Below are 27999 nucleotides of genomic sequence, written 5' to 3'. Positions count from 1 at the left end.
AATAAGTGGGTTAATGCATGGCTGGCTTATCATATCGGCATCATAACTTCAAAGACCACTGCCACTAAAGCAGTAAGTGGTGTAGTTGGTGGGTTATGAGGCTGAAATCTAGCAAAACCAAGATTTATTGATCGACTGATCTTATGCTGCGCTCTTACTTAATGATTCACAATCCTTAGATGACACGGCACTTCAGTAATTAATCTTTCCAAGTACTTTCAATAACTGGTATCACTTTTGTATATGTTTATTTTTTGCACTGCTTAGAAAACATGAACAGACAGTGTCCATGAGGCCAGTTGTTTTTAAAATGTCTTGTGTCTAACAATGAGGGTTTAATGTCATTTGCTCAAGCACTACTATTCCGTACTGCTAGTATAGTCTCATTTTGCAGGATTGTTCTCCTCCAAAAAAAAAAAGCTGTTAGAAACGTTGCTTTGTTTTGCCTAACAAGAGTAACTTTGATTTAGACCATCACATGAGGATATATTGTGCAGCAAACTTCTTGACCGTATCACATTTTGGGGGATCCCAGAAGTGATCTGTGGGAAATCTCATTCTGACCAATAGTAGATATGACATGTTTTTCTTTTATTGCTTACTTCGAATTTATTTTTATAATATAAAGTTGGTTTTGGAGTCCTGTAGAAGCTCAGTTCCAGTGCTTTATTAATGTCTGTTAAATATGGAAAACAACTAAATGAAAAAGTCGAAATTATACGGTGAAGTTGCCAAAAATTGGTCTGATGTCGTCATCGAAATCTGAAGGGTTGGGAATACAATGACGTTATTTGACGTCATAGGAATTTCTTGTACTTCATCAGGGAACCTTCACTATCTGTGCCTCCTGAATTATTGGAAGTTCCTCTTTTCGTTGAGCTATATTTTGTTCTTATGCCACTTTGCCGCCTTCGTTTTCAGAGACCATTCTTTTCCCTAACCATCAAACAGTAGAATAGTCTCCAAGGGTGTCTGAGTGAAGTTGCAAGGCTGCTTCAGAGGGCCTCATTTTCCTTTTTCTGTCCATCTCGGCAATTTTTAGGTATTTGTTTATCTGTGTTATTGTTCTTTTTATCCTCATTTTATTATATCTTTTCTCAGCCTATTGTTCCTTTATTTATTTATTTTTTTTTTTACAAACAAAGATCCTATTCTGAGGAAGTTTGCCCAGGCAAAAGGATAGAGGAAAAATCAAAGCATATTTTTAGATTTTATTGTCATCGACCTATCAACTTGCGACAACGTGAACAAAACTTAGTAGTACTGAAATAAATTAAGAGAACAATAATTAACAGAAACTAACGCGCATTAGCAAGAGACATTAAGTATTATACCAAGACAGGAATGCTGTCTCAGTGGGCACATCAAAATGAATAATAATTTAAACGGATAAGTAAAGGGTAATGATGGGAAAAGAGGTGATGTGATGACATTATAAATAATGATATGCTGAGGATTAATGGTGAGAGCAGGTGATGATGGAGGATTCGTAAAGCAGTAGGACGCGTTATGCATCCCTATGGCCATAGAATACAGTATATATGGATCACCTGCGCCTATTATGACTGGGTGCATCACAAATCCTATAGTTTTAGGAGAACGCTCCTACGGTTAAAGGAAGAAGGATTGTGCTCCTTGCTTAGCAGGATTCAATATGAATTCTCATGCTTGGAGAAAACATTATGTTCTCCTAAAATTTTGCATGTGGAAAAGACTTTCTGGCTCCTGGTGGGTGAAACACGGAATGCTGGCTTCGTTAATGAAGGAAATGATATTTAAGAAGTGATGAGAACGTGAATTGAGCTCTAATCTAGCCTAACAGAACGAATCTATATCTGTAGCGAGTTCAGCTGGGCCAGACCTTGTGGGCGAATTGGTAGGTTTCTGTATTTTTGGTATCTGTATCTTTACGCACTTGCATATGAGTGCGCCTGCTCAAAAAAAAAAAAAAAAAAAAAAAAAGCGTCACTGGTCAGTCAGTCAGTCGTTCTGTCATGCCCGCTCATGATGGCTGTCAGTCTGCCCCTTTCTGAACTTATCGTGTGAACGCCTTATTTACAGATATGATCAAACCAAAAGCGTTGATAACGGCTCAGAAAAGCCAGGGACTTAAACTAAAACCTGATATACATTGAATAACCTCAGTGGTTATCGTTCTATTATTATTGTGGGCTGCGTCCTGATATATAGATAACTCATCTAACCAATTATGTAAATCAGTTTCCGCGAAAGCATAGATTCTTACGGAGTAAGTCCTCTTAAAACAGAATTTGCATTTTATATCTTACTTTCTGGACTTATTTCTGACGGTACTCAGTAAGAACCTGTGTTTTCAAGAGGGCAGATGCAAATGACGTCATGACCAAGATAGTGGCTGCAGAATAACTACATGCTTCTTAGCCTTTGCTGTCATAGTTGCCAGGTACTATTTTCTGTCCCATTTCTTTACCCTATATTCCGCATTTTCTTTTCTTCTGTGCGGCTTAATTTCTGAGGAGGGGGTGGTTCTCCAAGTTTTCTAGGGTGTTGTCCTTGTCCAGGATTTCTTCGAGCTGCGCCTTGATGACACGACCGAGCCTGTCTGTGTCGATGGCACTGACGATCTAGCATTGAAAAGGTAAATGTTAAGACCACATTTTGTTAACAGAAGGAAAGGAATGATTTACAGATTTCCTTTGCAGGTATAAAGTGAAAATAAGAATGTCATAGCATACGTTTTGATTCTAGTATGTCCTAAGTTCATAAGTACAAAATGTTTGGAAATGCTCCATTTGACAGTTCTGTTAATTGACTCCTCACCTTCTCCTGAGCTGAAGTGATGACATCAGGCTGCAGATCAAGGTCGCTGCGTTTCACAGCGACTTCTTCTGGTGTGAGTTCCATGACCTCAACATCGCCTACGCTGATTTTGGCTCGTCGGGCGACCTGTACCGTAAAAAGGAGATAAAGTCTTTTTTTTTTTCAGTTAAAGCTTTAATGATAGCTACTCATCAGCTGCTAAGGCAAGCGAGTCAGACATTGATAAGTGCGGATGGGAAGAAAAAAGTATGAAATTGTTGAGTACTTCATGCTACTTCCGGATGGCCTGCAATTTTCCATGCCTACTTCGCATATCATTTTAGAAGCCCATCAAAACGTAAAATACAGAAGTTTCTCAAACTCACGACTTGTTGCTTTGATACTTACAGGTTTAACCTTCAGCTTGATGACAGCCTCGAGGTTCGTGGAGACTTCGGCTCGTTTCAATGCTAGATTCTTGTCTTTGTGGTTGATCGTCAAAGGTCCCACGGTCACATGAGCCTCGATCTTGATTATGGAAGGATAAATAGTTCAGGGAAGGTTACTGGTGTGCCATACATCTCAGTGCTTATATGTGTACTTAAATGGCTTGAAAGGAACAGATTCAAACAAAAGCTCAAACTTAGCTCAATCCTGCAAGGTTAATAGATGTACATAGCAGCAGGTGCACTTCTTAAGTCGAGTGAGATCAAATTACATATATATATATATATATATATATATATATATATATATATATATATATATATATATACACACACATAAAAGTAACCCTAGGTATTCCAATGCAAATGAGAACATTCACATTTAACTCTGAGTTCATGATGTCAGCGTGTTACCATATAGCCAAAGCCACTACGTCTAAACCAGTAAGCACTTAGATATAAGTTTTAAGAAGCAATTTTATCATACAAGGAAAACCAGCTTTGGAAGTACCTGCATGACGAGTATTAAGTTGAATGTTTTCTTATTTGCTGATTTTTCTGTGATCTTTTGTTTGTGCAAATTCATGTGAATCTCTTAGTAGTGAGGAGATTTAAAAGCGAGCTGATTCTCAGTCGGTGAATAACCACGAATTATAAAAGTGCTATTTCTTTTCCCTCAAGTATTTGGTCGTCATATCAGTTCTCTGTACGTACAAGTACCTTGGGTTTTGAAGTTATATGATGAGTGTCAAAGAAAATTGACAAGAACTGACCTTGTGTTTCTTGCCATCAAGATCCACAGTGACGTCACCATCTCTGACCAGATTGCTGAGACCAGTCAGGCGGGCGTTGCTGGAGCTGCGTTCCTCGCTGGTCGGCATGACTGGACCCATTCTGTCAAAAAAGCTACATAAATTAATAAATAAAAAAAAGCACGCAGATGGCAGGTGTTACTCTTGGTTTTATATTCTCTGAGGAAACAGCTTCGACTGAGTTGCCATTTTTAATGAGCCTCTTGACGTTTAAAAGAGACCATTGAGATCATGAGAGCACACACATCATTTCGGTTGCTTTACTGACCTTCTGATTGCAAGCATAATGATTGTTTTCTTTTACCATTTACAACATTTTATGCGCTCTTTCATTATAACACTTGTGCTCTTTTATTCCTGTTTTTATGATATTGTTTTAAGCCCTCTGACCACGATTTGTTAATTTTCTGTGTACTTATGACATAATATGACCTTGGTAATATATTTTAGCGATCTTATCCTGTTAGACAACGTGTTGAGGGCGGGTTTCAGTGGTGAGTGAATGACGAAATTATCTTATTTTTATCAAAGATGCTAATTAACTTACGGTTAACCATTCATGATCTTTGTATTTTTATTGATCAGAAAGTTAAGGCTAAAAAATAGTGTTTTCATTCTTCTAACATCAAACGTTGCTTTGTAAATTATGTTACCCCATGCAAACTGTTCATGTTGATGGCCTTGAGTGTTGACCACGGAAGAAAATTCTTTTTCACGATAATCTAAGAAGTCATTTTCCAGAAAAAAAAAATCTGGCCCCGTTTAACCTAATCTTTTCAGTGACTTGATATGCCTTTAGTTTCATGAGTCGAAAAATGCATGACTGAGACTGAAATGACCAACGTTATTTCTGGAAGGGAGTTTGAAATCAACTCACTCTTTTCTAGCCTCGACCTCACTGCGACCTTTGTTCTTGTTTTTCCTGTTCTTGTTCTTCCCTCTGTTGCCTTGCTTCTTGTTTTTCTTGTTGTTGTTCATATTGTTGTTCCTGTTACGCATGTTAACCGGCCGTCCTCCCTTCCTCCTTCCCTCCTCGACGATGTCCTCATCCTGGTAACGAAGGAGGGAGATGGAGGTTAGACAATAAATTTTGAGTTCCTGAAACTTTTGAAATCGAAGGAGCCTTAATCCTTGACGCCATAAACACAAAGGTTTAAAGGACAATGAGGATCGAGTCATGATTGTAATGTACTGTAGTTATCAGTTCACCTTCAGTGAAGATCACGATTTTGTCTTCAGTGATTTCAGTAAAGAAGAATAGTACACCTTTACAAATGGACAGCGCTCCGATAAAATGGGGGGGGGGGGAATTTCACTGAATATTTTACTTGTACAGGAAGCAGCTTGACTCTTATATTTCTTAGGTTTGATAGAAATGGCAAGATATGAGAAGGAAAATGAGAAGGACTTAATTTTGGAGGCGAATGATTTAACCATTCTAACAAGAAAAGCGGAACTTGGGAAAGTTTCATACGACTTCTATTAGCATATTCACTTGTTTATATAATTTATATATGTATATATACATATGTATATATATATGTGTGTATGTATGTATATATGTATGTATGTATGTATGTATGTATGTATGTATGTATATGTATGTATGTAAAATATGTATGTAACTGTAACTGACAAAGTCGTTTTGAAGATAATAAAGAATGGACTAAACAAAATATCATGCTATTTCATTTTATTTGCATGTATTCAAATCTACATATAAGATATATATATACAAAAGGTATATATATAACTCTGAAACTCTAACTGACAAAGTCGTCTTGAAGATAATAAAGAATGGACTAAACAAGCCAATATCATGCCGTTCCTTGATATTTCATTTTATTTGCATGTATTCAAATCTACATATATATATATATATATATATATATATATATATATATATATATATATATATATATATATATACATACATACTGTATATATATAAACAAATAAGGAAATATATGTATGTATAAAGATGTGACCGGGTACTAGCGTCAGCTGGGGTCGAGTCTGCATGCTGCCGAGGATGAAGTTGCTACCCCATACACATGGTCCCAGGGTGGGTCTCTCCTCGATGGTCACCATCCAGACGCTGGTAAAACCCAAATTTCCTTATTTTCGCAGCGTCGGTGTGTGTGTGTGTGTGTGTGTGTGTGTGTGTGTGTGTGTGTGTGTGTGTGTGTGTGTGCACGCTTGTCTACTCAGACAGAAATTTCAGCGACTAATAAAATTTATGTTTATATATGTGTACAAACAATAGAAGGAATGTCGGTATACTTATATTTACTTGTCTGTAATTTAGTGTAAGTTTCAAGGTAGGGACGATTTCGATCTAGTTCGCATTAACGCTAATGTTGTGTTACGTTACATTACCTCGTAATCGTCCATAGCCTTTGGCTGTCTGTTGCGCCTAGATGCGTTCTTCTTGTTCTTCTTATTGTTCCTGTTCCTCTTGTTCTTGTTCCCCTTATTCTTCTTCTTATTCTTCTTCTCATTCGAATCGTTGTCTCCATTCTCGTTAGATCTGTCTTTGTTCTTCTTCTTCTTATTCTTCTTCTTCTCATTCGAATCGTTGTTTCCATCCTCATTGGATCTGTCTTTGTTCTTCTTCTTCTTCTTCTCGGTAGAGTTGTTCTCGGGAGAGTTGTTCTCGTTGGAGTTCTTCTTCTTGCCCCTGCCTTCCTCCTCCTCCTCCTCCTCCTCCTCCCCCCCGTCTCCCTCCTGGAGCTCAAAACCGTCGCGATTTTTCCTCTTGTTGTTCCTCTTCTTGTTCTTCTTGTTCTTCTTGTTCTTGTTTTTGTTTTTTTTCTTGTTTTTGTTGTTGTTCCTGGTATTGCCAACTTGCTGTTGAGTTTCATCGGTTTCAGCGGTACTCACTTCGTCAAGGGCAAGGAGGACGCTGCAATGAACAAAACGAAGGAGTCAGAATCATTCTCTCTCTCTCTCTCTCTCTCTCTCTCTCTCTCTCTCTCTCTCTCTCTCTCTCTCTCTCTCTCTCTCTCTCTCGTTTAAGTATTTTGATACAACGCAGAAACAATGCGGCGACCCGGATTTTAAATGTGAAAGTTTTAGACAGGAACAATATGGAAGAAAAGAGAACCAGGTCTTTCATTTGATGTGGTTTGCTCAAAATCTAGATGGACATGCGCCATACAAGAATCATTTCCAGTTTGATAGTAATGTTAATAATAATGAGTAACAATAAAGATCACTGCTTTAAGCCTTGATCTTTCCGCCCATATCCGTATCTGTATCTTTCATTTCTATCTTTACGTGCAAAGATCTTGGTAACTTACGCTTCATCCACCTGGATGGGGAAAGAGTCGATGTTTTGCATTTTCTGCGCAAGGACGGCCAGGAGTTTGTCTGTCGCCTCATTGTACTTCTTGACAGCCTTCTGCTCCTTCTTGGATAACACCACGTCTGGAAAACGACAGCCGAGGGTAAACTTCACCTCAAATTATCTTGGAATTTTCTTCGTTTATTTTAACGAAATGAAGTTAACTAAACGAAAGAGCTTTTTATTTTTCATTTGGACATTGTTGAGTGCCTGTCATAACAAAACCAGATCTAAGAAAAGTGCTTAATGCTCTCATTTGCAGAGCCTTGTTAGTATTGTACGGATCGACTGAGTCATATTCCTAAGTGCCTCAACCGCTGAATACTCTGCGTTCTTTCAAAGACCGTTTATAGGAATTGCATTTCTGAAAATCTCTCGATATTTTTGTTTCAGTCTTCCATTCGATTGTCAAAAATTAGATTGTATTATCTGCACTTTTCAAGATGTAGGAAATTGCTGTTAGATTCATAGTGGCATGGAAAAGAGAAATTACCCAGCCTGTAAATTCACAAACCTCAAAATGTTACAACATATCAAATTCCTAGCCGCTACTTCATTTCCTCTCACAACAGTTGAACCTTCTATACTTGACTACTAAACTTATTAGCTTCTGCCAAACGCCAATTTTCTAGAGTTAATTGCTAATTTCATGTATTTTCACAAGACGCAAACTATTTGATTTGAACACATTTACGGCCTACTAACTTAATGCATTGCCTACAAACTGTTTTGAATTGCCCCGATCATAATATCATTACCCTCGGTAAACTTACCTGTGACTTCTTCCGCTACTGTAGTCACAGGAACAGATGCTTCTGTTACATTTGATTCTGCCGCCTCAGCTACGGCAGAGTCATCAGTTGAAACAGCCTCGCTCGCTTCAGTCGATGGTGCTTCATCTGCTGTATGGAAAGACTAAACAGAATAGGAAATGTTAAGACGCTGCGATTGTCTGCCCTTCTCGAGTCTGAGGGGAAAGTTTTGTAAGAAGTCCTAAGTAATTTGTACCTTGATCTACGGAAACCTAAAGACGCGGGTTCTAATGTTACAAATATCCTTATTTTTTCAGCGAATATCTTCGTTAGAGTTTGTAGTGCATCAGTTTATTAGATATTGGTATTTTGCTCGAAAAATAATAGAAATATTTTAAAACTATTATTATATGGAAATTTTACATAGCTTCGAATGCACCTCGAAGTTTTGTGCGTACAAGCAAAACAGCAAAACAAAGGTTTTATTGTGCTGAAGTTCTTACAGGAAGACTGGGTCTGAAGGATCCTACCACGGCAGATACTGCTTCAAGGATTCCCTGTGCAGCCTTGTCTGTGGCCGGTTCTTCTTCCACTGGAGGCTGTTCTGCTACTTCCGGTTCACTCTGGGGGGCTTCAGGGGAGATCTCAGCCAGTTGGGCAATGGCGGCTGAGGGGATGAAAGGACAGGAGTTAGAAGTTGTGAACTTAATTTCTACTCGAGTTCTCATTACGAATTTAGGTATGTGAGTTGTAATATATATATATGTATATACACTTGTTTCATTTTAGGTTTACGTAGCTTTCAAAGTTGGATAACTTTGATTCAATAATCCTGTAGCTTGAAATTCACGACTATTTTACTTTACTAGTGGATTTATAGGTAATATATTTAATGTTAAAAAAAAACAAAGAGAGGGGGTGGTTTGCAAAATGCTAGTAGGTTAGGACTTTTTCCAGAAACTGTATAAGTCACATGTAACTTTGCAGAAAGCTTATCCCTCAAAATAGCAACAACACAACAGATATGAAAAAAGCAGACATTTCTTTTCAGGTGGTTAATAAAAGTACATCACAATTGTTAGAGAAGGAGCTCTGTTGCTTCAATGCAATTCGACCAAAGTGTCTTTGTGTTTTTAAATTTTCTAATTGTGCAGTTTCACAGTGTTAAATGTTAATTTGGATTAGTTATGGGTTAATGACAATCACACAGAGATGTTTCGAACTCTCCAACTACCCAGGTTAACGTGTGAATAATCTCTTTGGTGGCTTGTCGTCTACTACTACTCTGGATGGTGATGATGATGAGAGCTTGAAAGGAAGCATAACCGCTTCCTGTACTGTACATGCAATACACAATTCACTGTAGAATCAAACACATATTAGAGACTGGCAGACAAACACAACACATAAATGTATGGTGATAGGAAGAAGACAGACCTGGACTCTGTGGAAAGGCAGTGTCAGCACATTTCGTGAACTGCATCGAACACCCTTAATATTTAAGTGTAGCTACTACAGTAGGATCTTTTAAGACTCTATCTGTGAACAGAGGAATTACGAAAGGTAGATTATGGGACGATAATCCTTAGCTACTCTATGGAGAGGGCTTACTGTTTTACGGTGTTCAGTAGGATGATTCCCGTTCGTTTTCTGCAGCAGAAGACTGTATTAACGACAAGGTTATTAACAATAAGGTAAATCATTCGTGCATTAGCATTTCTGTGGATATACTAATGGCCGTACAGGTACAGAAGTGTTATAGGACTGCAAAATGTTTTTCGTCATTTCGACGGAGTTGCTGGTCTGCAGCAATGAATAATGCGCTCTGAAGCACCACCTCTTCTTGCCTTCTGTACTGGTTCGTGGCTTAACATACCCACAAAAACGATCTTCCTGAAGCCAGTGAGGTGAGGGCTCAGAAACCAAGCAGTGAAGAGAAACCTGATCACGTGACAAAGCTGACATGTTTAGAGGGAGAGGTGGGGGTGGGGGTGGTGGTGGGGGTGGGGGTTGGCTGAAAGAGTCAACATGCAAGAAGGGAGGGACACCTTACCAAGATACTCTTGTTGCGCTCCACGATGCTTCACTCGGTTGTAAGGCTGAGTTATCAAGTGTATAACTGTGGAGGTCGAGGGCTTCCCTGTAAATCAATAAGTTTTAGTAAAACCCAAACCAGATAATGCTGAGCCATGCTAGGGGATGATTAGTTACTGAATACATGACGCTGCATAGCCTACAGTAAGCTGCAATGACGTACACCCTCTTTCAGTTTAACAGACAAAGCTCTTGTGCATGCATTTGGCCGCTGAGTTTTGGGAAGTAGTGTTTTCATATCAAAATCCTGCTCGCCAATATCTGCTGACTATTTGTGGAAGCACTCCATGGATTTTGATACAATGATTTTGTTGTAAGTTCTGGTATTTTGCTATAACTTGTTAGTGTCTATTAACAATGTACGAAACATTACCCTACTGTTAGCTACAGCAAATCATAATGATTTCATATCTTAACGTATGTCAAAATATCTATAAAAAAAAACCGAGATCCACTACTACTAGTGGTCGTTTCCAGTGATGTAGATACTATTATTCGACGTCTGAACTTCGATTATGCACTCAGTGTACCTAAGAAAGCCTTTCATTTTACTTCAGGAAATTACACAGAAGATGCCGGGAAAAGGACCAGCAGAAACTGAGATTGTCACTACAGAGTTTGCCGTGGAACCAAGATGCTTTGATGAGATTCCCCTCTAGATTCGTGCTTTCCATTTGTTTACTTTATTTGTCCTCGAAAGTATCGAATCACAGAAAGATACAAGTTCTGAATTATTTTGTTTGTTCTAGCATAGTAAGAATTGCTTAGGTTAAACTTGTGGTTTATCATACGTGTTGCATATCATATCTAAAATTAAATATAATTAAGTTTAGGACAAAACATGTACACTATTGAAACACAAAATCAGATACCGGAAGAATTATGTTAACATCTAGCGGTCGGCAAATAATAATATGAATATTGGCAGTTTGGGATAGACTTTTCATTAACTCCTTGCTGCCTGGTTCTATAGCCTTCTGTGATAAACGTAGCACATTGTGTGATTTCCTTCGAAGACCAAAGAGACGGATTTATGGGCTGGTAACCTTATTTACAATTAGTTTATCAATGATCTTAGAAAAATAATCAACGTGTATGCGAATATGAATGATTCAAGTACCATGCTATAAGCTCAGCAAGAGAGGTCAATCAGGTTTGCTTAATTGTCTTTCCCCGCAAAACTAACTCGGCATTTCCTACTTTCCACTAGCTCTTTATGTCCCGGAAATCTCCATAGAAAATAATTCGGTGAAGCTATGCTAGGTAGTTTGCCCCCGCCCACCCCAAAAAAAAAAGTGCACCTCGCCTTATAAAAGTACATGGAAAACTTGAAAACAGCCCCTTAAGGGCGGAGGGAGGGGCCGGGTGTTCAAACAAGTCGAATATTTGACTTTCATCAAAGTATCGTGTCCGTATGACAAGCCATGGTCAGAACCTTAATTGTATACCACGGCATTGTCTCAGTTTCTTATCTCAGTCGCATGACTGAACTTAATAATAATGACAATTTTTCAGGGAATTAAAAAAGTATAAAGCAACAGCAACACCGTTAAAACTTAAGGAAATAATACAAGAAATTAAATGAGTGAAGTCTATATCATGTGCAAAACGAAGGCATTTAAGAAATGTTTTATCTTTCCTTCAAATCTGGAAACTTTCTTTCATTTTTACGATTTTCTTTTGTCTTTCGCCTGCTATGTCCTCATCTGGCTAATGAAATCATCATCTTTTTGTTTGATTACGAAGTAGCAACGAACTTATATGACAGATCTTTGATCACATAAAACCGTAACGCAGAACCCTTTCACTACTGTCTGTCTCTTTGATAAAAACGTATCTCCAGAATTTTATTGCCCTAACAGAACAGAAAACCTTCTCATTCAGATACCTAGGTTACGTGTTACTGAAAAATGTAATTATATATATATATATATATATATATATATATATATATATATATATATATATATATATATATATATATATATATATATATATATATATACATACAGTACATTATATATATAATGTGTGTGTGTATGTGTTTGTGCTTGTGCGTGTAAGCATGTGTGTATGCTCGAAGGTTATTTTAAGCTTCTGCGTATTGACTTTCTGAGAGTAAATCAGACAATAGTTAGCGTTTGTACGAGGACCTGTAATAAATCGCGCTTGTAAGTCATTCGCTAGTGCTTTTAGTTGGTAGAAATAAAGCGATAGCATTAGCAAAACAGGGTTCGCTGAATGAACTGTTACTCATATTTCTGGTTTCCTAACTTCATGTCAACCCGTAAAAGTGCTTCTCTGACATGAAGTGATTTTTGCCTAATCTCTTGAATGTCAAAATTGTGCCTTTCACCTATACAGTGTTTTTCATGTGTATGGGAATATCGGTTATTTTGTAAGTGTACCTCTATAATCTCATTACTTGATAGACTGTACAACCGCTGACTTGCTGTTAAATGTACTGGATAGGTAAGGTGGTGACATTTGTGTGTTATGACATGCATATATGCGTACCTGTTAATTTTCTACTTCATATTAAGGCCAAGCAACGTTCAATCATTAACCAGTAGTAACTACTGTTATAGCCAGCTGCTGATTTGGTCACAAGACTACTCAAGCACAAAATTATGTTCTCAGACCTTTTAAATGCTTTAAGGCTCTGTCTGTTTGCTTTGCTGTTTACTGTTTATGTTTGCAAAAAGTTACAGGCTGTACATGCAACGACCAGAATTAATTTGTATAATTGCGTAACAAAGCTTCAGTGACGCTTCGTGATATTAAGTTGTTCTACGGCAAAAGCAAACGCGCGACAATGGGATTTTATTACAGAATGCCTTCCATTGTATATTCAACAACAACATTAATTTAATGATGAGGATATTATGTTCATTTCATTGTGGTTCAGATACAAGTGAAAACTAACTTAATGTTTACAACAGCATCACACCAACTCACCTTCATATCCGCACTCAGAGGAGTCATGCAGAAATCACCTAAAGTGATGTCTGTATATTATATGTACACTATATACATGGGGAAGAAAGCGTTAGAATCTTCGAAAGATTCTAAGAGCGGAGGGCCAACCAACCCGTCCTCAAGTCGGTGTAGGTCGGTCGAGTCAGTCTCAAGTCTGGCATTGCTTTCTGAGGTGATTGATTCCTCCTCTCGCTGGATTAGTTCGAATTGAAGTTACCTTTTTATCTTTGAGACGCTATTCACGAACAATTATTTCCAATATTTCCTTCAGACGGTAAGGTATCTGTGTGTCATCATTTTATTAATCATCTGCTTTAAACATGTGTGAACATGGAATGAGTTTTATGCTTAACCCCTCTCTCTCTCTCTCTCTCTCTCTCTCTCTCTCTCTCTCTCTCTCTCTCTCTCTCTCTCAAAAACAGACTTACACACACACACACACACACACACAGTTCGTATCTGTGTCGCCGTAAGTACCATCACTCTGTCTATCTGTTGCTCTGTTTGCAATTAAAAGTTTCGACTGATAAGCTTTGATGGACCCTATGAAGTGCCTCGCCAAACACTCACCTAGTGATTACAGCCAATATCTCTCCTGCTCGTCCTCTTTCTCTTGCTATACAACTGTTTCTGCTGCTGCTGCTGCTGCTACTACTACTACTACTACTACTACTACGAGGCTTGTTCTTACCTCTTCAACTACTTCCCAAATAAATTTTGAATCATTGTCCACAACAGGGAATGATGATGATTAGGCTAAATAAATGTTCGTGTATGTTCGTATACATGCAGTGTGATTGGCACTGATATTTTTTCTGGACTCTGTCAAATCAGTTTGAGTACCTTCCCGACACCGGCCCTTCCAGGAGTCGGATGTTGTCCTCTCTAGTGCCCGTGGCTCTTTTGGAAACAGGACGCGTTTTCATCTGTATTTTTCTCTCGTTTAAGTCAGTAATAATGAAGCTTATTAGACAATATTCAATTTGTTGCCGCTTCCTTTGGTTTATTATCAAGCATTTCCTATATTTCTTTTAATGCTTAGGTTAAACCTTATAGACATATGCTCCGGATATTTTAAGTCTGTCATTTTAGTAACTAATAAGTTTTGAAATGACGGACTGAAGATATGCATGTGGCACTCACATGGCCAGGTTTTAGGACACTTAGCAGTATTTATTTAGGGCCTTTATCAGATCTTTGCTTAATATCGCATTTTTTTTTTTTTTTTTTTACAAGTGAGGGGTTTTATTTCTGATTAGCTCTGTTTAAAGGTCGTTTTTATAAAACATCTACAGCAGAGGCGTAAGCTTAAATTGACAGTCTAAATCCGTAGACTTTATCACCTCGTCGTTTGGTTTTTCGAATGTTGCACGAACTACTTATCCAGATAGAAAGCTAATGTTAGGTATAGAATAGCATATTTGATAAAAACTACGGCAAATTTGAGACTCCAAAGCATGCTGTGAAGATCCAGTTTTCATGGATAGCACAAGAGTATTTTGTTGAAAAATCATCACCCAAAAGGAAACAAGAAAAGCAAAAAAATTATTAGCTCGTCATTCATCATTCAATTGCCGAATCGAGTTTAAAGTTAACTGCGGAAAATTTCAGCAATTTCATTGACACTTTATGTAAATACCCAGAGTCTTCATTTTCAGCTATTTGTCTCATCGCACACACTATATACATTCAATTGTATTTACAATGAGTAATCGCTCTTCCTAGGAGCATACCACACTCTTTGCTCTGCTCTGCAGCTGATAACATAAAGAGTGTTAGGACAAATTTTCTCGCTTGATTTCCGATCCTTACTCCCAAGAAAAGCGCCTGAAATATGCTGTAGTTCAGAAGAAGGATATAATATATATCTAGCCCGCTAGAACACCGACGAAACAGTGGCGCATATGCCTCTTTTCCCCGGAATTTTGCGGGGTCACAATTCAACGTCAGACGCACGCGGCGAGCGGATCCAGTCCTTTGAGGAACCGTTATTAAAAATACCTTAATCCCGAACGCTTTGCTTATTGAATTGCAAAACACTGCGGGGCATGTTAATCGTGTTTAGACTCATCGCTGCAGATTATGTACGCCCTTGCTCAGAATTGGATTTGTTCTATTTATATACTGTAGTATACTCGCACGTAGAGATATGAAGGCAAATTATATTTATCACATTTAGAAGAAACAATTTCCTTATCAAAATCTAACATCCCCAAATGTTTACGCTCTCACACACTTTTCAACTATAGTTCCCTTTAGTCGTAAATTATTCCCAGCATAGTGAATTCGATATTAAATGATATTTGTGTCTTTATGTTTGCCAAAATAAAAGACGTCATGCGTGTATAAATGACAAATATTCACACATACACACACATTCATATATATATATATATATATATATATATATATATATATATATATATATATATATGTGTGTGTGTGTGTGTGTGTGTGTGTGTGTGTGTGTGTGTGTGTGTAATAATTACATATATATGTGTTGAATCAAAATGACAGAACGCATAACTTCATTTGATTGAGGCTTAGATACTGAGTAACGACTAGTTTGTATACTGTAACTCCATAAAAGTTTTAGAAGAATAGTTCTCATTCGACTTGCAAGTAGAACATTGCTCTATTAAAGTAGGGTGTGGTCACTAGTCACGTCGTCTATAAAAATTAGTCCTGGTTAATATGCTATTAAAATGAAAATAAAGAAAAAACTTTTATCACAAGGGGTACTCATTGCAGATACATTGGCTTAATGGATTTTGTTAGTGCTCTGACAAAGATACCAATAAATTAGTTAGTTGCCGAGTGACGAGAAGATGCTGGATCAGACTTGACAGGTTTCAGAGAGAGAGAGAGAGAGAGAGAGAGAGAGAGAGAGAGAGAGAGGGTACAGCACAAAGTAAAAAGCGGGCCAACAATGTGACAGACAAAAACAAGAAACAATGTGCAGAAGCAAGCTATTTCAAGACATCTAGAAGGAACTAGTAATTCAATTTTCTAAGTTTTCTGGAATATCTACGAATTCAGCTTAGTTGCTCATCTTCAATAAGAAACAACAAGAAGGGATAGAAGAGACATCAGCCACCATTACCGCAGTAAATAAGCGATGTACTGTACTGTACGTGAGACACATATATACTGTATATATACTGTGTATATATGTGTATATATATATATATATATATATATATATATATATATATATATATATATATATATATATATATATATATATATATATATATATATATCTCACAAGTACTGCACAATCTGCCAAGTAGAATGATATATACGTTAAATACAGGTATGAATAAAATATATACAAATTAGTATCTACTAATTTCGTATGTATGTACACGTTATATACAATCTTAATGAGTAGAGGACAAAGTAGAATTACTCACGATTTTCGTTCTGCGCAGCCGCCAGCGCCGACAGGCCCAGCAATAGGACCCACAGGAAGTGCCTCATTCTGCAAGAGGAAAACTGTAGGTTATTATCACTCGGTGGAAGACGCCTTCTGCCTCATTTCAGAGGATCGTTTGGTGTCTGTCTATTTATGTATCTATTATTCTGCTTATCTAACATTTTGTTGATTTGGTTTCTCTGTACACACGCATACACATGCACACACGTATATATAAGTATATACAGTATAATTATATATATGTAATATATAATTATATATATGTATATTTATATGGATATGTATATATATATATATATATATATATATATATATAAATATATATATATATATAAATATATATATATACTGTATATATACATTATCTGTAGAGTAGTCTTAGACGCCACAGGCAGCATAAAACAATGAGCGGAAATGAAGGACCATAAATAGCCAGTGGGGTCGTCAAACCAGGACCTATTAACACGTTTTCCCACTCGCCTCCCACTCTTTCAGTTATCCTCATTATACTTGCAATGCTTTTCGTTGAACTGCAATTTATTTTGGTGACTCGATTAAAATGAGGAGGTAATTATACACAGGAAACAACGGTGTCTTGAAAAAGGCGTGTAAATGAAAGAAGGGAGTGAGAGAGAGTTGAGTCACATTTCAGGATGTGCCGCCATGATGAAGTGGCCGTTGGAATTTAATGTCGGAGGCTCACAGACCCAGCGGGGGCTCTCCGTGCAAGGTCCCAAGTCAGGTATCCGGAGGGGTGCGGAAGAAGACGACGCACCTGTTCGAAGGGGTCAGTGTCCTAAACGTGGTGAGAAGTAACATGACCTAAAAACGAGTCCAAAGAACGCGGAACACTCGTCGCTGCTTCTTCTTCTTCTCTCCATCTTGGAGGAAGAAGAGAAACGCTCGCTACTCTAATTGCTCTCTTTCTGAAGCCGAGCCTCCCGCTCCATTGGCTGATTAACACTTTTGCCTTACTTGGACCTTTTTCGATTAATAATGATTATAATGCCTTGGGTGTCGTTCACATAAAGAATACAAAATTGTTTTCTACGAAAACATTTTTGATCGGGTTTTGTTCTCCTTGGTAAAGTTCCCCCTTAACTCTTGTCAGTTAAATTTATCTGCATTATTACTTGCTATGTGATTTACAAAATAATAATAACACTTTTTCGTCAAAAGTTGGAATATAAATGAAAATGATGTGTTTAATAAAAGGGCTAAGTGACATTTCTCTCTCTCTCTCTCTCTCTCTCTCTCTCTCTCTCTCTCTCTCTCTCTCTCTCTCTCTCTCTCTCTCTCTCTCTTATTGAATTCTCAGCTGACATGGCCGTCCCCCAAATGGAAGTAATTGTGTATGCCTGTCGCTACCTGACCAGCCGATCCAACCATTTCTCCTAAGGGGATTCCTTGTATGCCCCAGTGGCGCTCCCAAACCGTTACGTTGGAGTACCACTGACCTACTTCCCGACCTTGTTCCTGGAGTCCTTGCCAGAGTCGGTCAGAGAGGAATGTTGACAGAGATCATATTGAAGGTTTGCGGTTTGATGCCTGGCCTTAGAATTTCGTTTGTTTTATTTACCTGTCTTCTCGCTTTTTGTTCTCAGTGTGCAACAATTTCCCGAGCTTCATTTATTCTTTAAATGTATTGCTACAAGGGTCTAGTGCTGTTGTTTCATATTGGAGATAGAAAATGAATAGTGACAGAATGGTAAATATTGAGTGCCTAAATAGTGACAGAATGGTAAAGATTGAGTGCCTTTCTTTAATTGAGCGGACTCTTTTACTGACGGTAGTTAAAGTCAAATGCCATGGTTTTTCTTTCATTCGGGTTTTATTCTTTTTTTATGTGTCATGGCTCTGCAACTACGGCGGCAGTAAAACCTGCTGGTTTTGAATATTCATTTTTCTTCCGCCCCTTCTTTTTTCAGGTGGGTTATGAAAGTATAGTGTATGTGGGACGATGGATGACTTAATGGGGAGACTTTTTCAAAGGTGACGATTTTTTTTTTTTTTTTTGTGATCATTACTCTGCAGTAATGAGTCATGTTGGAGAAAGTCAGCAGCGATAGACGTAGTATTAACTCGAACAGAAAAATAATTAGTCAAGAAGTATAATAACTATCCGGGCAGAATCGGCATTAAAATGAAAAGAAGACAGCAAGAATCATCTTCGAGAAGAAACTCACGGATTACTAGCGCTTAATGAAAGAGTTCCACTTTTATCTTAATAAGTGTAATATCCGCTCGTTTACGTCTGGGACAAATGATCAGTTCACAAAAACGGATCGTAGAAGTGTTGTTAACAATGATTATATATTGGTGATTTTACTTAACCATTAATATAACATTACAAAAAAAAAAAAAAAAACGAGCGGAATACAAATAAATACTAGATATCCGATCCTTCGCTCGCTATGACTATGAAAAACTTTCAGACTGGTTGTGCCCAACGCGAGGCAGCGCCACAGCCATTGCTGTCGCATGAGCAACATAGAAACTCTCACATGGCATAATTCGAGAGCGCTGGCGGTTGAGGCTGGAGGGTTAACTGTAATCCTACGGGACTGGTTCTGATGCCGAGCCAAACACAGTGACGTCAGAAGGGGTACAGGATGCGTCGTCTCGTAACCCGACATTAAGATGCTGTTGTCAATTTGAGCTTCAAAAGGAGGAGAAAAGCCGGTTCCTCGAAGTGCGATGTGCCACCGTTTTCGGGAACAGGAATGTCTTGAGGATGTCATCTCATGAGTAGGTATGGTAGGTAATAAGTAGTAATAATAGTGGTAATATTACCTGTATTCTTTTTATCATTTATGTTTACATTTGCATTGAAACTTTTCCGTATAAGTATCTAGCACCTATTACTAATTCTGATTTACGGGATGATTTGATTGTCTCAGCCTGTTCTTTTCAGTCATTTTTAACGTTCCTATCGAAGTAACAATCACCCCCTTTTATAGCTGGTAATCAAATACCAGATTCTCAAGTCGTCATGTAAGGCTGGTTGTTCCGCGAATGGATTTTTCCCCTATTATGTTTCCATGAGAGGTCAACGTAAACGGGTTCAATCTCACGCAGCTGCACGGGGAACGAGCGGAACAGTATTATTTTTATTCCAAGGGATTTTCATTGCAGACTATGAGCCATGCTTTGTGTAGAGCTCAAAATCCAAGTTGATCAGTAGGTACGGTGGGTAAATTAATCATAGGTCCTGTTAAATTTTTAAATTGCCGTTAGATGTCGCTTTTACCCTACCGTTAAAGTTTTAAAACGTCATCACTGTCTATTTTCCCCATTTGTTATAACATTCCCCCTTTGAGAGGCGATTCTAGAGTGTCCTTTAGATCTGGTCCCAACTTGCCTTCCCTTAGCATACATTTTAAAAAATCTCATTTTCATCTTTTGACCTCAGATTGGACGCACCGGTCGGTACAAGCAAAGCAGTTATGAAACTGGCGATTTCTCTGGTAGATAAAGATAACACGAACCGTATTAAACAATGCTCTGCTGAAGTGTATGTCAACAGGAAGCTGCATTTTTTCCCACAGGAAGTAAAAGTACTTTAAGTACTGTAACTCGTTACCGTAAGAATACGAAAAAGAAAAATATGTTTAACAGCATTGCGGTTGCGCATTTTGATTTGCGGGCGGAATGGTCGCATTAGCGTAGTAAAAATTACCGCCTGGTTTCCTGTAATGAGAGAGAGAGAGAGAGAGAGAGAGAGAGAGAGAGAGAGAGAGAGAGAGAGAGAGACTTGATATTCTTACCAAAGGATTACAGAAAACGTTGCGTTCTTGCCTGGTTCCCTCCCCCACCCAGTCACCTTCACCCAGGGTGCAATCATGCCCGGACAGGGCAGGCAGCGGATGAGCTATTTCCGTTTAGCAAAATGCACCGTGCTGAGAGTGTGCACCTGTGCAGTTAAGTGTTACGGCTTTCATTTCTGGTCCCGTCTACCGGTAGTAATTCAGAATGAGTAGATGTGGAGTCGGCAGTTGTAAGCTGTAGGTGTAATTAACTAGATAGCGCTTTTTTTCCCCCGTTCATGACTACTGATGTGTTATTTATGGTGTAGAGATACGGAGCTACAATTTCTGTTTGTACCTCACCTTTTTTGAGTTTGTTCACTGAAATCAACCAGATGTTTATGCACTGTGTTCTAAAGCCTGGGTTTCGAGCGCTGTACACCACTGTAGCGCTTTTTCATTCTGGAGGTCGTGTGTGAGAGCCTGTTAACCGGAGACTTACGGATCCTAAACTGAATGTTATGTTCAGTTAACTGTCAGCTGATACACTGCAGATATACGATTCGTAAAACAGGAATTGTAAATAGTCAGTTAAACATTCTCTTACTTTTTACTTTCCATTAGTTTAAACGTTGATGGAAATAATTTTGGAACTTTAAAATCATCCAGGATTTTGGTCATTCCTGTAAACTAATACTATTCGAGGCGTAAGACCTCTCGGGTAAAAATTCGTCTGATAATGTTGTCACTTTCCGATCACGTACGTCGTTTCTTGGCGCCTTTTCTGTTGTAAAGACAGGAATCATTTGTTCATGGACTTTCTATCGGTTTTCTTTAGGTAACTTTTTTTTCATTTGCCTCGGGAAAAGACACGAGACATCCCAAACTTTCCCACAATAGACGGAGAAATCCAGAATAACAGGTGTTACGTGACAAGTATCGGCGCGGAAGAGAGCACTTTGTGGCGCCTGTGTTATGCAGGATTTTTTGTTCGAGAGAGAAACCATAAAGGTAATCACAACCAACGCCCCGGGCTATGCTTATGGGACCGTCTCGATCAGTGGGTGTGTGAATGTAGGTCACTTGTTGACGTCTAATGTACTTGTAACTTTAAAAATTGAAAAAAACTGAAAAGTGTGCGTCGCTTCCTTTATCGCAAATAAGTACCATGAGGTACGTCAGCATTTGTATGTATCTTGTTCGAACGTGACTGATTAAGGCTGGCTGAGTGGTTACGACTAAAATTGTGGTTTTCCCAGTGGAAAACAGATTATTAATCTGTGAGATCGCTACGACTGGCAATGTCCGTTAAAACTGCTCTGAATCGCCGTCGTTAGGATTCCACTTAATCCATTAATATGCAGTTAAGCGAGCGTCTTCCATAGATGCTTCAACTCGTAATTCATTCTACTGTAGGTTGTAATGTGGTGAAACTTTTTTCCAAGCTGCCACGCTAACTATACAGCTCCCTTCTTTAGAGAAAGAGCGAGGTAGGGAACAAAGATTAATCCTTGATTCTGGAGAGGTCTTCCTCAAGAACACTACTTTTGTCCTTGGCGTTTGCAAATAAAGTCAAGTTTTACCGTCGTTTGAAGATTACATTCTAATTTTTTTTCTAATGAAAATGCCGGATACAATTCAATGCTTTCGGTTGAAATGAAAATTTAATGCACTCAGGTTACTGATTAACTGTGGTATCCTAGTTTTTGTGATGTCCGTAGGAAAATGTCACTTCTATGGGAGAATGAGAATCTGGAGGTCTAGTACAAATACTAAGAGGATACATTGGTATTGTCCCAAGGAGAACTTTTATCACTCGCAGGAGCTATGAACACTGTTACAAAATGCGTTGGTTTTCTTTTGGGGCCTGAAGTTATTCTGGTTGATATCGTGGCTTTCTAAGAAAACGATTTGATATTTTGGTATGAATCACCTACGGTGAAGCGATGGCGTCAATGATTTTTCTCTGCTGTTAGTCTGGGCGCATTTGATCTGAATCACGACCTCTTCCGACGCTTTTTCTGAGTCGAATATTTTGAAGACGCAATTGGGTTAAGCTCCCTCTTTTTACTGTGTTTCTCTTCCGTTCTTGCCTCTTTTTTTATTTATACAGTTTATAGAGTTTATTATGAGTGCCCAAATCAGTATCATAATCAAGCAAGCACGATTTTTTTGTGCGTTTACCTAGCAGGTAAATACGAAAACATCTGGCTAAGACAATAAGGTTAATGAACTTGTCTTCAGTTAGCTTTCAGCTAAAAAAAAAAAAAGTAGAGAGTTCAGAGAAGAGAAGCTTTTACGTGGCAGATCGATCAAAATAATTGGTTTTGAGGTTAGAAAACTATCAAATGATCACTGTTGTGTTAGTTTAGTATATTCCGATTTACAAGTTAATACGAATTCATTATAATAAGAACTAGCAGTAATGCTGGCAACTAACACAAGACCTTTGTTGTATCTTAACTGGCGATGAACCAAATTTATTTCGAATTGCAAGAAACTAACACTTAATCGTATCCAGTTAGCTGTTTAGCGAAAATTGAATTCTTATAGCATTCCCGGAATGATTTCGATACCGTCGACATCAACTCCGCAGTTCAATGAGGAAAGTCGCCTTTTTAGAGGAAAGCAAATCTTCAAATCCTGCCCATCACTGTTTCACCTCGATGACGAGCAAGAGGCCATTGTATTAACACTTGCTTCTCTGAGTATAACAATGAAATTCTGACAGTCATTATTGTCAAATTGTCATTTAGCTGCTGATTTCTATTAAGGGATGAATGACTTTCATCTCTTTTCAATGACACTTTTCTTCAGCTGAGTCATTGTCACTGGCAATGACTGTTAATGACTTCATTAAGATGGGAAATAGCATCACTGTTCGTCTTTGATTAGCATTAACAACAATCTGCACTCCGTTTTCTCAGGCAGTAACAGGGAGAAAGCTGCATTGTGAACTTTGTCAAGAAATTCTAATTTTGCAACGTGATTTTGCTTCGTAGCCATTAATATTAAAGTGAGTGTTGTTTTATTACTGTCAGATATGAATATTTTCATTCTGGTCTTATGCAAATACACACCTCCGACGCAACATAATTTTATCACAATAATAAGACGAATTCGCCCAGAGCGAAGCGGATCTCCGCCAAAATAAAACCCTCCTCCCGAGGACTGGAACCACAGAGGTCATCAGTCAGTCAGCCCCAATTTCGCTGTTAAGAGACAAACGTCCTATTCTCTGAGTCTTTGTAACTCATCAGTGACATGGGAAGCATGGATTCTTCAGAAGCGCTCCCTCTTGTGTCTCTGTAGAGAAATGTATTTCGGATCACGAAGAAATGGTCTGGCTAACAAACTGACTTTCACAGTGGAGCACCTGATTCGAGAGACTGTAGGATTTGTATGTATGTGCCCTGATGTGACCCGTCCTATTTTTTTTTATTACTGAAGTGCTTATTGCGGGTAGTAAATGCCCTGATAGCTTTTGATCGGTCTGATGTGGTAACCTGTAAGACGTGGATGATAAAGGCCGACTTGGCAGCTGTTATTAAGGTTGTTAAAGAGCGCCTGACTTCACTCGGCAACCGGTTTGTGGTTAAAGAGATATCGATTGTGTTCTTCAAATAGGAAGATCAGTTGAACCCGTAGTTCTTCCACAGCATTGTGTGTGTGTGTGTAAACACACGCACACACACACACACATATATATATATCTATATATGTGTGCATATATATATATATATATATATATATATATATATATATATATATATATTATGTGTTTGTATTTTGTGTTCCTTTTTATGGGGTGGCTCCAGCAGGTTTTAGCTTTCCGGTTCTCTGTATGCATTTTGGGACAAGATCGCTAACCCTAAGCCCTTCTACACCCTGACTGTGACCCACTGCTGTCGACTGACACCCAGGTCCATGTCTCGTTATCTAATGCAACAAGAGCACATTGGGTTTCACAAGGAAATGCTTGAACCCATCCTCTTCTTATTTCGGTAATTTATCTTTCAAATTTTCTATTCAAGACACTGATATCAAATGACAAATACGTAATGTAATCACATCTCTCTCTTTCTTCTTGATCCTCAGTGTCCAGGAAGATTTAGGTTCCCAAGCTCTGCAACTGCCTCCTGTCAATCTTGGCATAAACAGGAATATAAGCACACATATATATATATATATATATATATATATATATATATATATATATATATATATATATATATATATATATATATATATATATATATATATATATATATATATATATATATATATATATATATATATTTGAGGGGGAGGACTATATCTTCATAAAGAAAGATCATTACTTGGATTAAGGTACGCATTGAAATCCCCCCGTGAATCCATGAGTGCGTAGGCTAAGCATTGTACTGTATAGGCCTAAGTGAAAAGTTATAACTATATTGCTGTAAATGTTGATGATTTACTGGAAATCAGAAAAAAGCAGTGATATCATTAATCGTCAGTATGTCAATATTTACTCACTAAAGGACACTTATGCAGTGCAGAGGTGACCAACAGTAGTTCTTGTACATTTCGTTACTTTTTTTCTTTCTGGGCTGTACATCAAATCACCAGATGCTGGTATCTTCGACACTCACGAAAAGTCCTCCATGTTATTCGTAAATGACAGGAATAATCGCTGCTTTAGTTTGGTGCTAAAGGATGCAAATTGTCTCGAACCTTTTGTTTTGGTACCGTTCTACATCACGAGCTCTTCTCAGTCAAAGAAAACCGGGTTTTTCGTAAATTGTGTGATTTCATTTTCAAGTTTCTAACATTTACACATTAAAAATCATTTGCATGTGAAATTGATTTTTGTGTAGACACACAACTTCATGTAAATGCATGCTACGTTTACTGTTGTAAACAGGGGCGCCATTTCAGATTTTTGATGGGGGGTGGGGCCGAAGACGGTTTGGCGAGCGAAGCGAGCCTAATCACTTGGTGTTTTTTTTTTATTTTGAGCTATTTTATGTGCTTTTTGAATCACATAAAATAGATAGATAGACAGATATAACTTAATGTGATGACACATTTGAATTTCGGTAGGAATAATGGAAAACCAGCTGCTGTTACTTCTTGGGGCTTGGTGGGGTGAGGGGGCCAAGTTGAGGCTGGGGGCAACGTGATTCTTGGGGGGCAGTTGCCCCCATCCCCTAAATGACGCCCCTGGTTGTAAACAATATTGCGAGGGTCACGAAAAGAATAAATTATTATGGCCGCTCGAATCATGGCGTGCTTTCACAAACTTTAGCTTCATGTTAAAGATGGCTTCCTTTCCCCCACCGGGAACCTTTCATTTGCTGGCCACACTTTGGTCAGCGTTCATTGTTCTTGTCCCAGGTGAAAGACGTCACCACCCATCAACAATAGATGGGTCGATATATTTCGTAAGTTATGAGTTACACTTTATCACCAAAGCTTGAATAACGGCCCAGAAGACAATCAAGTAGTTTTGAGTGCGAAGAAAAATTATGCTTATTCTCTGTTTATTCTAAGGTTTATAGATAATAGCCAATATTGGAGCCCTGTGTTTTACGTTATTCAGTTAAGGGCAAAGAACGAACGGGTGTTATGCTCAGGGACTGCTCATTGCTGATGAATACGTGTTTATTAGAAGGCCAGGTCATCTTTGAGCTCTTCATTATATTGACCATCTTTCTGCCCAGTTCTTTGTTGTCCCCTCAAAGTTTTGTTTAATTCCATAGCGTTTGGTCTTAAGTTTCAGCCCTGTCTGTTGAAGCATGCAGCATCTGAATATCGACCGTATTCCTCATTTCATGCTACAGAGAAACTGAATCTATGCTGCACGGACAGCCGTGTGGGTGCGTCCCTTGACCTGGTTTTCGCTGGGTCTTTCATACAAACGTTGTCGCCTGTTGCAAGGTCAGTGCTCATCAGGCCAAATGTTTTCTTTTTACCTAATAAGAAAATAAAAATGATATAACAGAAGCGTAGTCAACGCACCGAAGAGCTTTCCTATGTTCTTCGGTGACGTGACAAGACGTAGGAAGGCAATGACAAAAATCTGTTCTAAAGGGAAAGTCACTGAATCGTTCTTACAATTTCATTTTTAACAAATATTAAACCATACTTGTTTGTTATAGAGTGAGTACAATACAAACATTTATGGTCGGATCTGGGTATTTGAGTATGAAATATGAACTCAGAGTAAGTTCGGACATTTCGAATCAGATCGAAATGAGAGTTGCAACTGGTAATCGCAAAAGAAAAAAAATCGACATTTTCGGCGTGTGGTAGATTCCAATGGGAATATAAAAGATCAATGTGCAAGTTATATTCATACACACACACACACACACACATATATATATATATGAATGTATGTATATACATATGTATAATATATTATATATATAATATATACCGTATATATATGTGTGTGCGTGTACACATGTACATACACACACACATATCCCTTTTCACCTTAGCGCATATCCTGATGGATAAAACGCTGGTTTATCATCAGCACGTATCGTAGAAAATTGATGAAAATAACCAACGTACGAAAAAAGACAACCTAAAGAAAAATAGTTCACATAAGAACGTCTAAGCAGCGAACATGAGGTCAGATGCGAAGACATAGAAGTAATGGGCGTCCTTGCACGAGGTTGGCAGGAAACCCATCCAAGAAATCAAGGTGTGATTCGACCTTAGGCCAAGGGCCGTCTTCCCTTTCATGGCTATTGTTGTTAGTGTCACTCTTTCTGAAATTGTTTTTTTTACAGTTCACTGCTGTATTGACGAAAGTGCCTTTAATGATAACATTCAGTAAAAATGTTAAGCTTTGCACTTTTAATTTTCCTACACATTCATACGATCATCTCTATGCATTAATGTGCAATTTGGCGCCAAGCTCCCCCAAGGGAAGAAGGCGTGTGGTGGAAATAAATACATGCAAGTACACACACACACACACACACACACACACACACATATATATATATATATATATATATATATATATATATATATATATATATATATATATATATATATATATATATAATGTTTCAGATACACTTTGGTTATGAATAACACACTGTGTGTGTGATCCTAACAACTGACATGTTTAAAGCCACTTGCACTATTAATGGCACAGGTATCAAATAAAAATCAGCAATAAAACTAAGAATCTGTAAGGACTCGGTGGAGGAACTCACTTGCTCAGGACGTGTGATATTCGCAGAGCGGTTTTCGATGTACTGAAAGCTTCTCGGAGAAGTGTGACCCACTATACCTCCGACTCTACGCCGGTTGACCTACTCTTGTGCAACCTCTTCCCTCCACAACCTCAGTATCAACCTCAGCATGCACCAATCACAGGCGTCCCACCCTACCACCATCTACCCCCACCCGTACTCCCCTTAGGGATCCAAGTATATACCTGGGAGTGGTAGATTGTGAGTTTGACCCTTGGGTGAAGACCAAGTCTCTTGGGGTCGGATGGATTTGAAATACGAAGTCATGTTAAGAGTTGCAGTAGAGAATGAGAGAAATGTATTTCAATTGCCTTTGCCTTTCAGGATGACTCCGAGTTCGTCTGTAGG

At 38.3% G+C, this 27999-nt stretch overlaps 1 protein-coding gene and 1 long non-coding RNA gene across 4 annotated transcripts in view; one reads left to right on the top strand and one right to left on the bottom strand.

Moving 5' to 3' along the window:
* The window catches only part of LOC136850558 (uncharacterized), a 230701-nt gene that overhangs the window by 196948 nt on the left and 5754 nt on the right, over window positions 1–27999 (top strand). The gene's annotated exons all lie outside the window — the stretch shown is intronic.
* LOC136850556 (TNF receptor-associated factor family protein DDB_G0272098-like) lies at window positions 1198–27748 on the bottom strand. 3 transcript variants are annotated; one of them, XM_067124184.1, is made up of 11 exons: window positions 27613–27748; window positions 16624–16691; window positions 8665–8801; window positions 8156–8297; window positions 7339–7465; window positions 6416–6941; window positions 4914–5086; window positions 3998–4130; window positions 3187–3306; window positions 2800–2925; window positions 1198–2603 (listed from the first exon to the last, which is right to left on the bottom strand). In XM_067124184.1, the coding sequence occupies exons 2-11, from the start codon at window positions 16688–16690 to the stop codon at window positions 2484–2486; spliced, it is 1671 nt and encodes a 556-aa protein (XP_066980285.1). In that variant the 5' UTR covers window position 16691; window positions 27613–27748; the 3' UTR covers window positions 1198–2483. The 3 variants fall into 3 exon arrangements, with proteins under 3 accessions (XP_066980285.1, XP_066980283.1, XP_066980284.1); XM_067124182.1 differs by having other exon boundaries at window positions 8638–8801; window positions 27613–27746; XM_067124183.1 differs by having other exon boundaries at window positions 3998–4118; window positions 8638–8801; window positions 27613–27745.

The sequence above is a fragment of the Macrobrachium rosenbergii genome, chromosome 22, assembly GCF_040412425.1.
Source record: "Macrobrachium rosenbergii isolate ZJJX-2024 chromosome 22, ASM4041242v1, whole genome shotgun sequence".
Taxonomy (NCBI): Eukaryota; Metazoa; Arthropoda; class Malacostraca; order Decapoda; family Palaemonidae; genus Macrobrachium; species Macrobrachium rosenbergii.
Note: the sequence above shows the minus strand (reverse complement) of the source record. Positions and strands in the feature narration are given on the sequence as shown.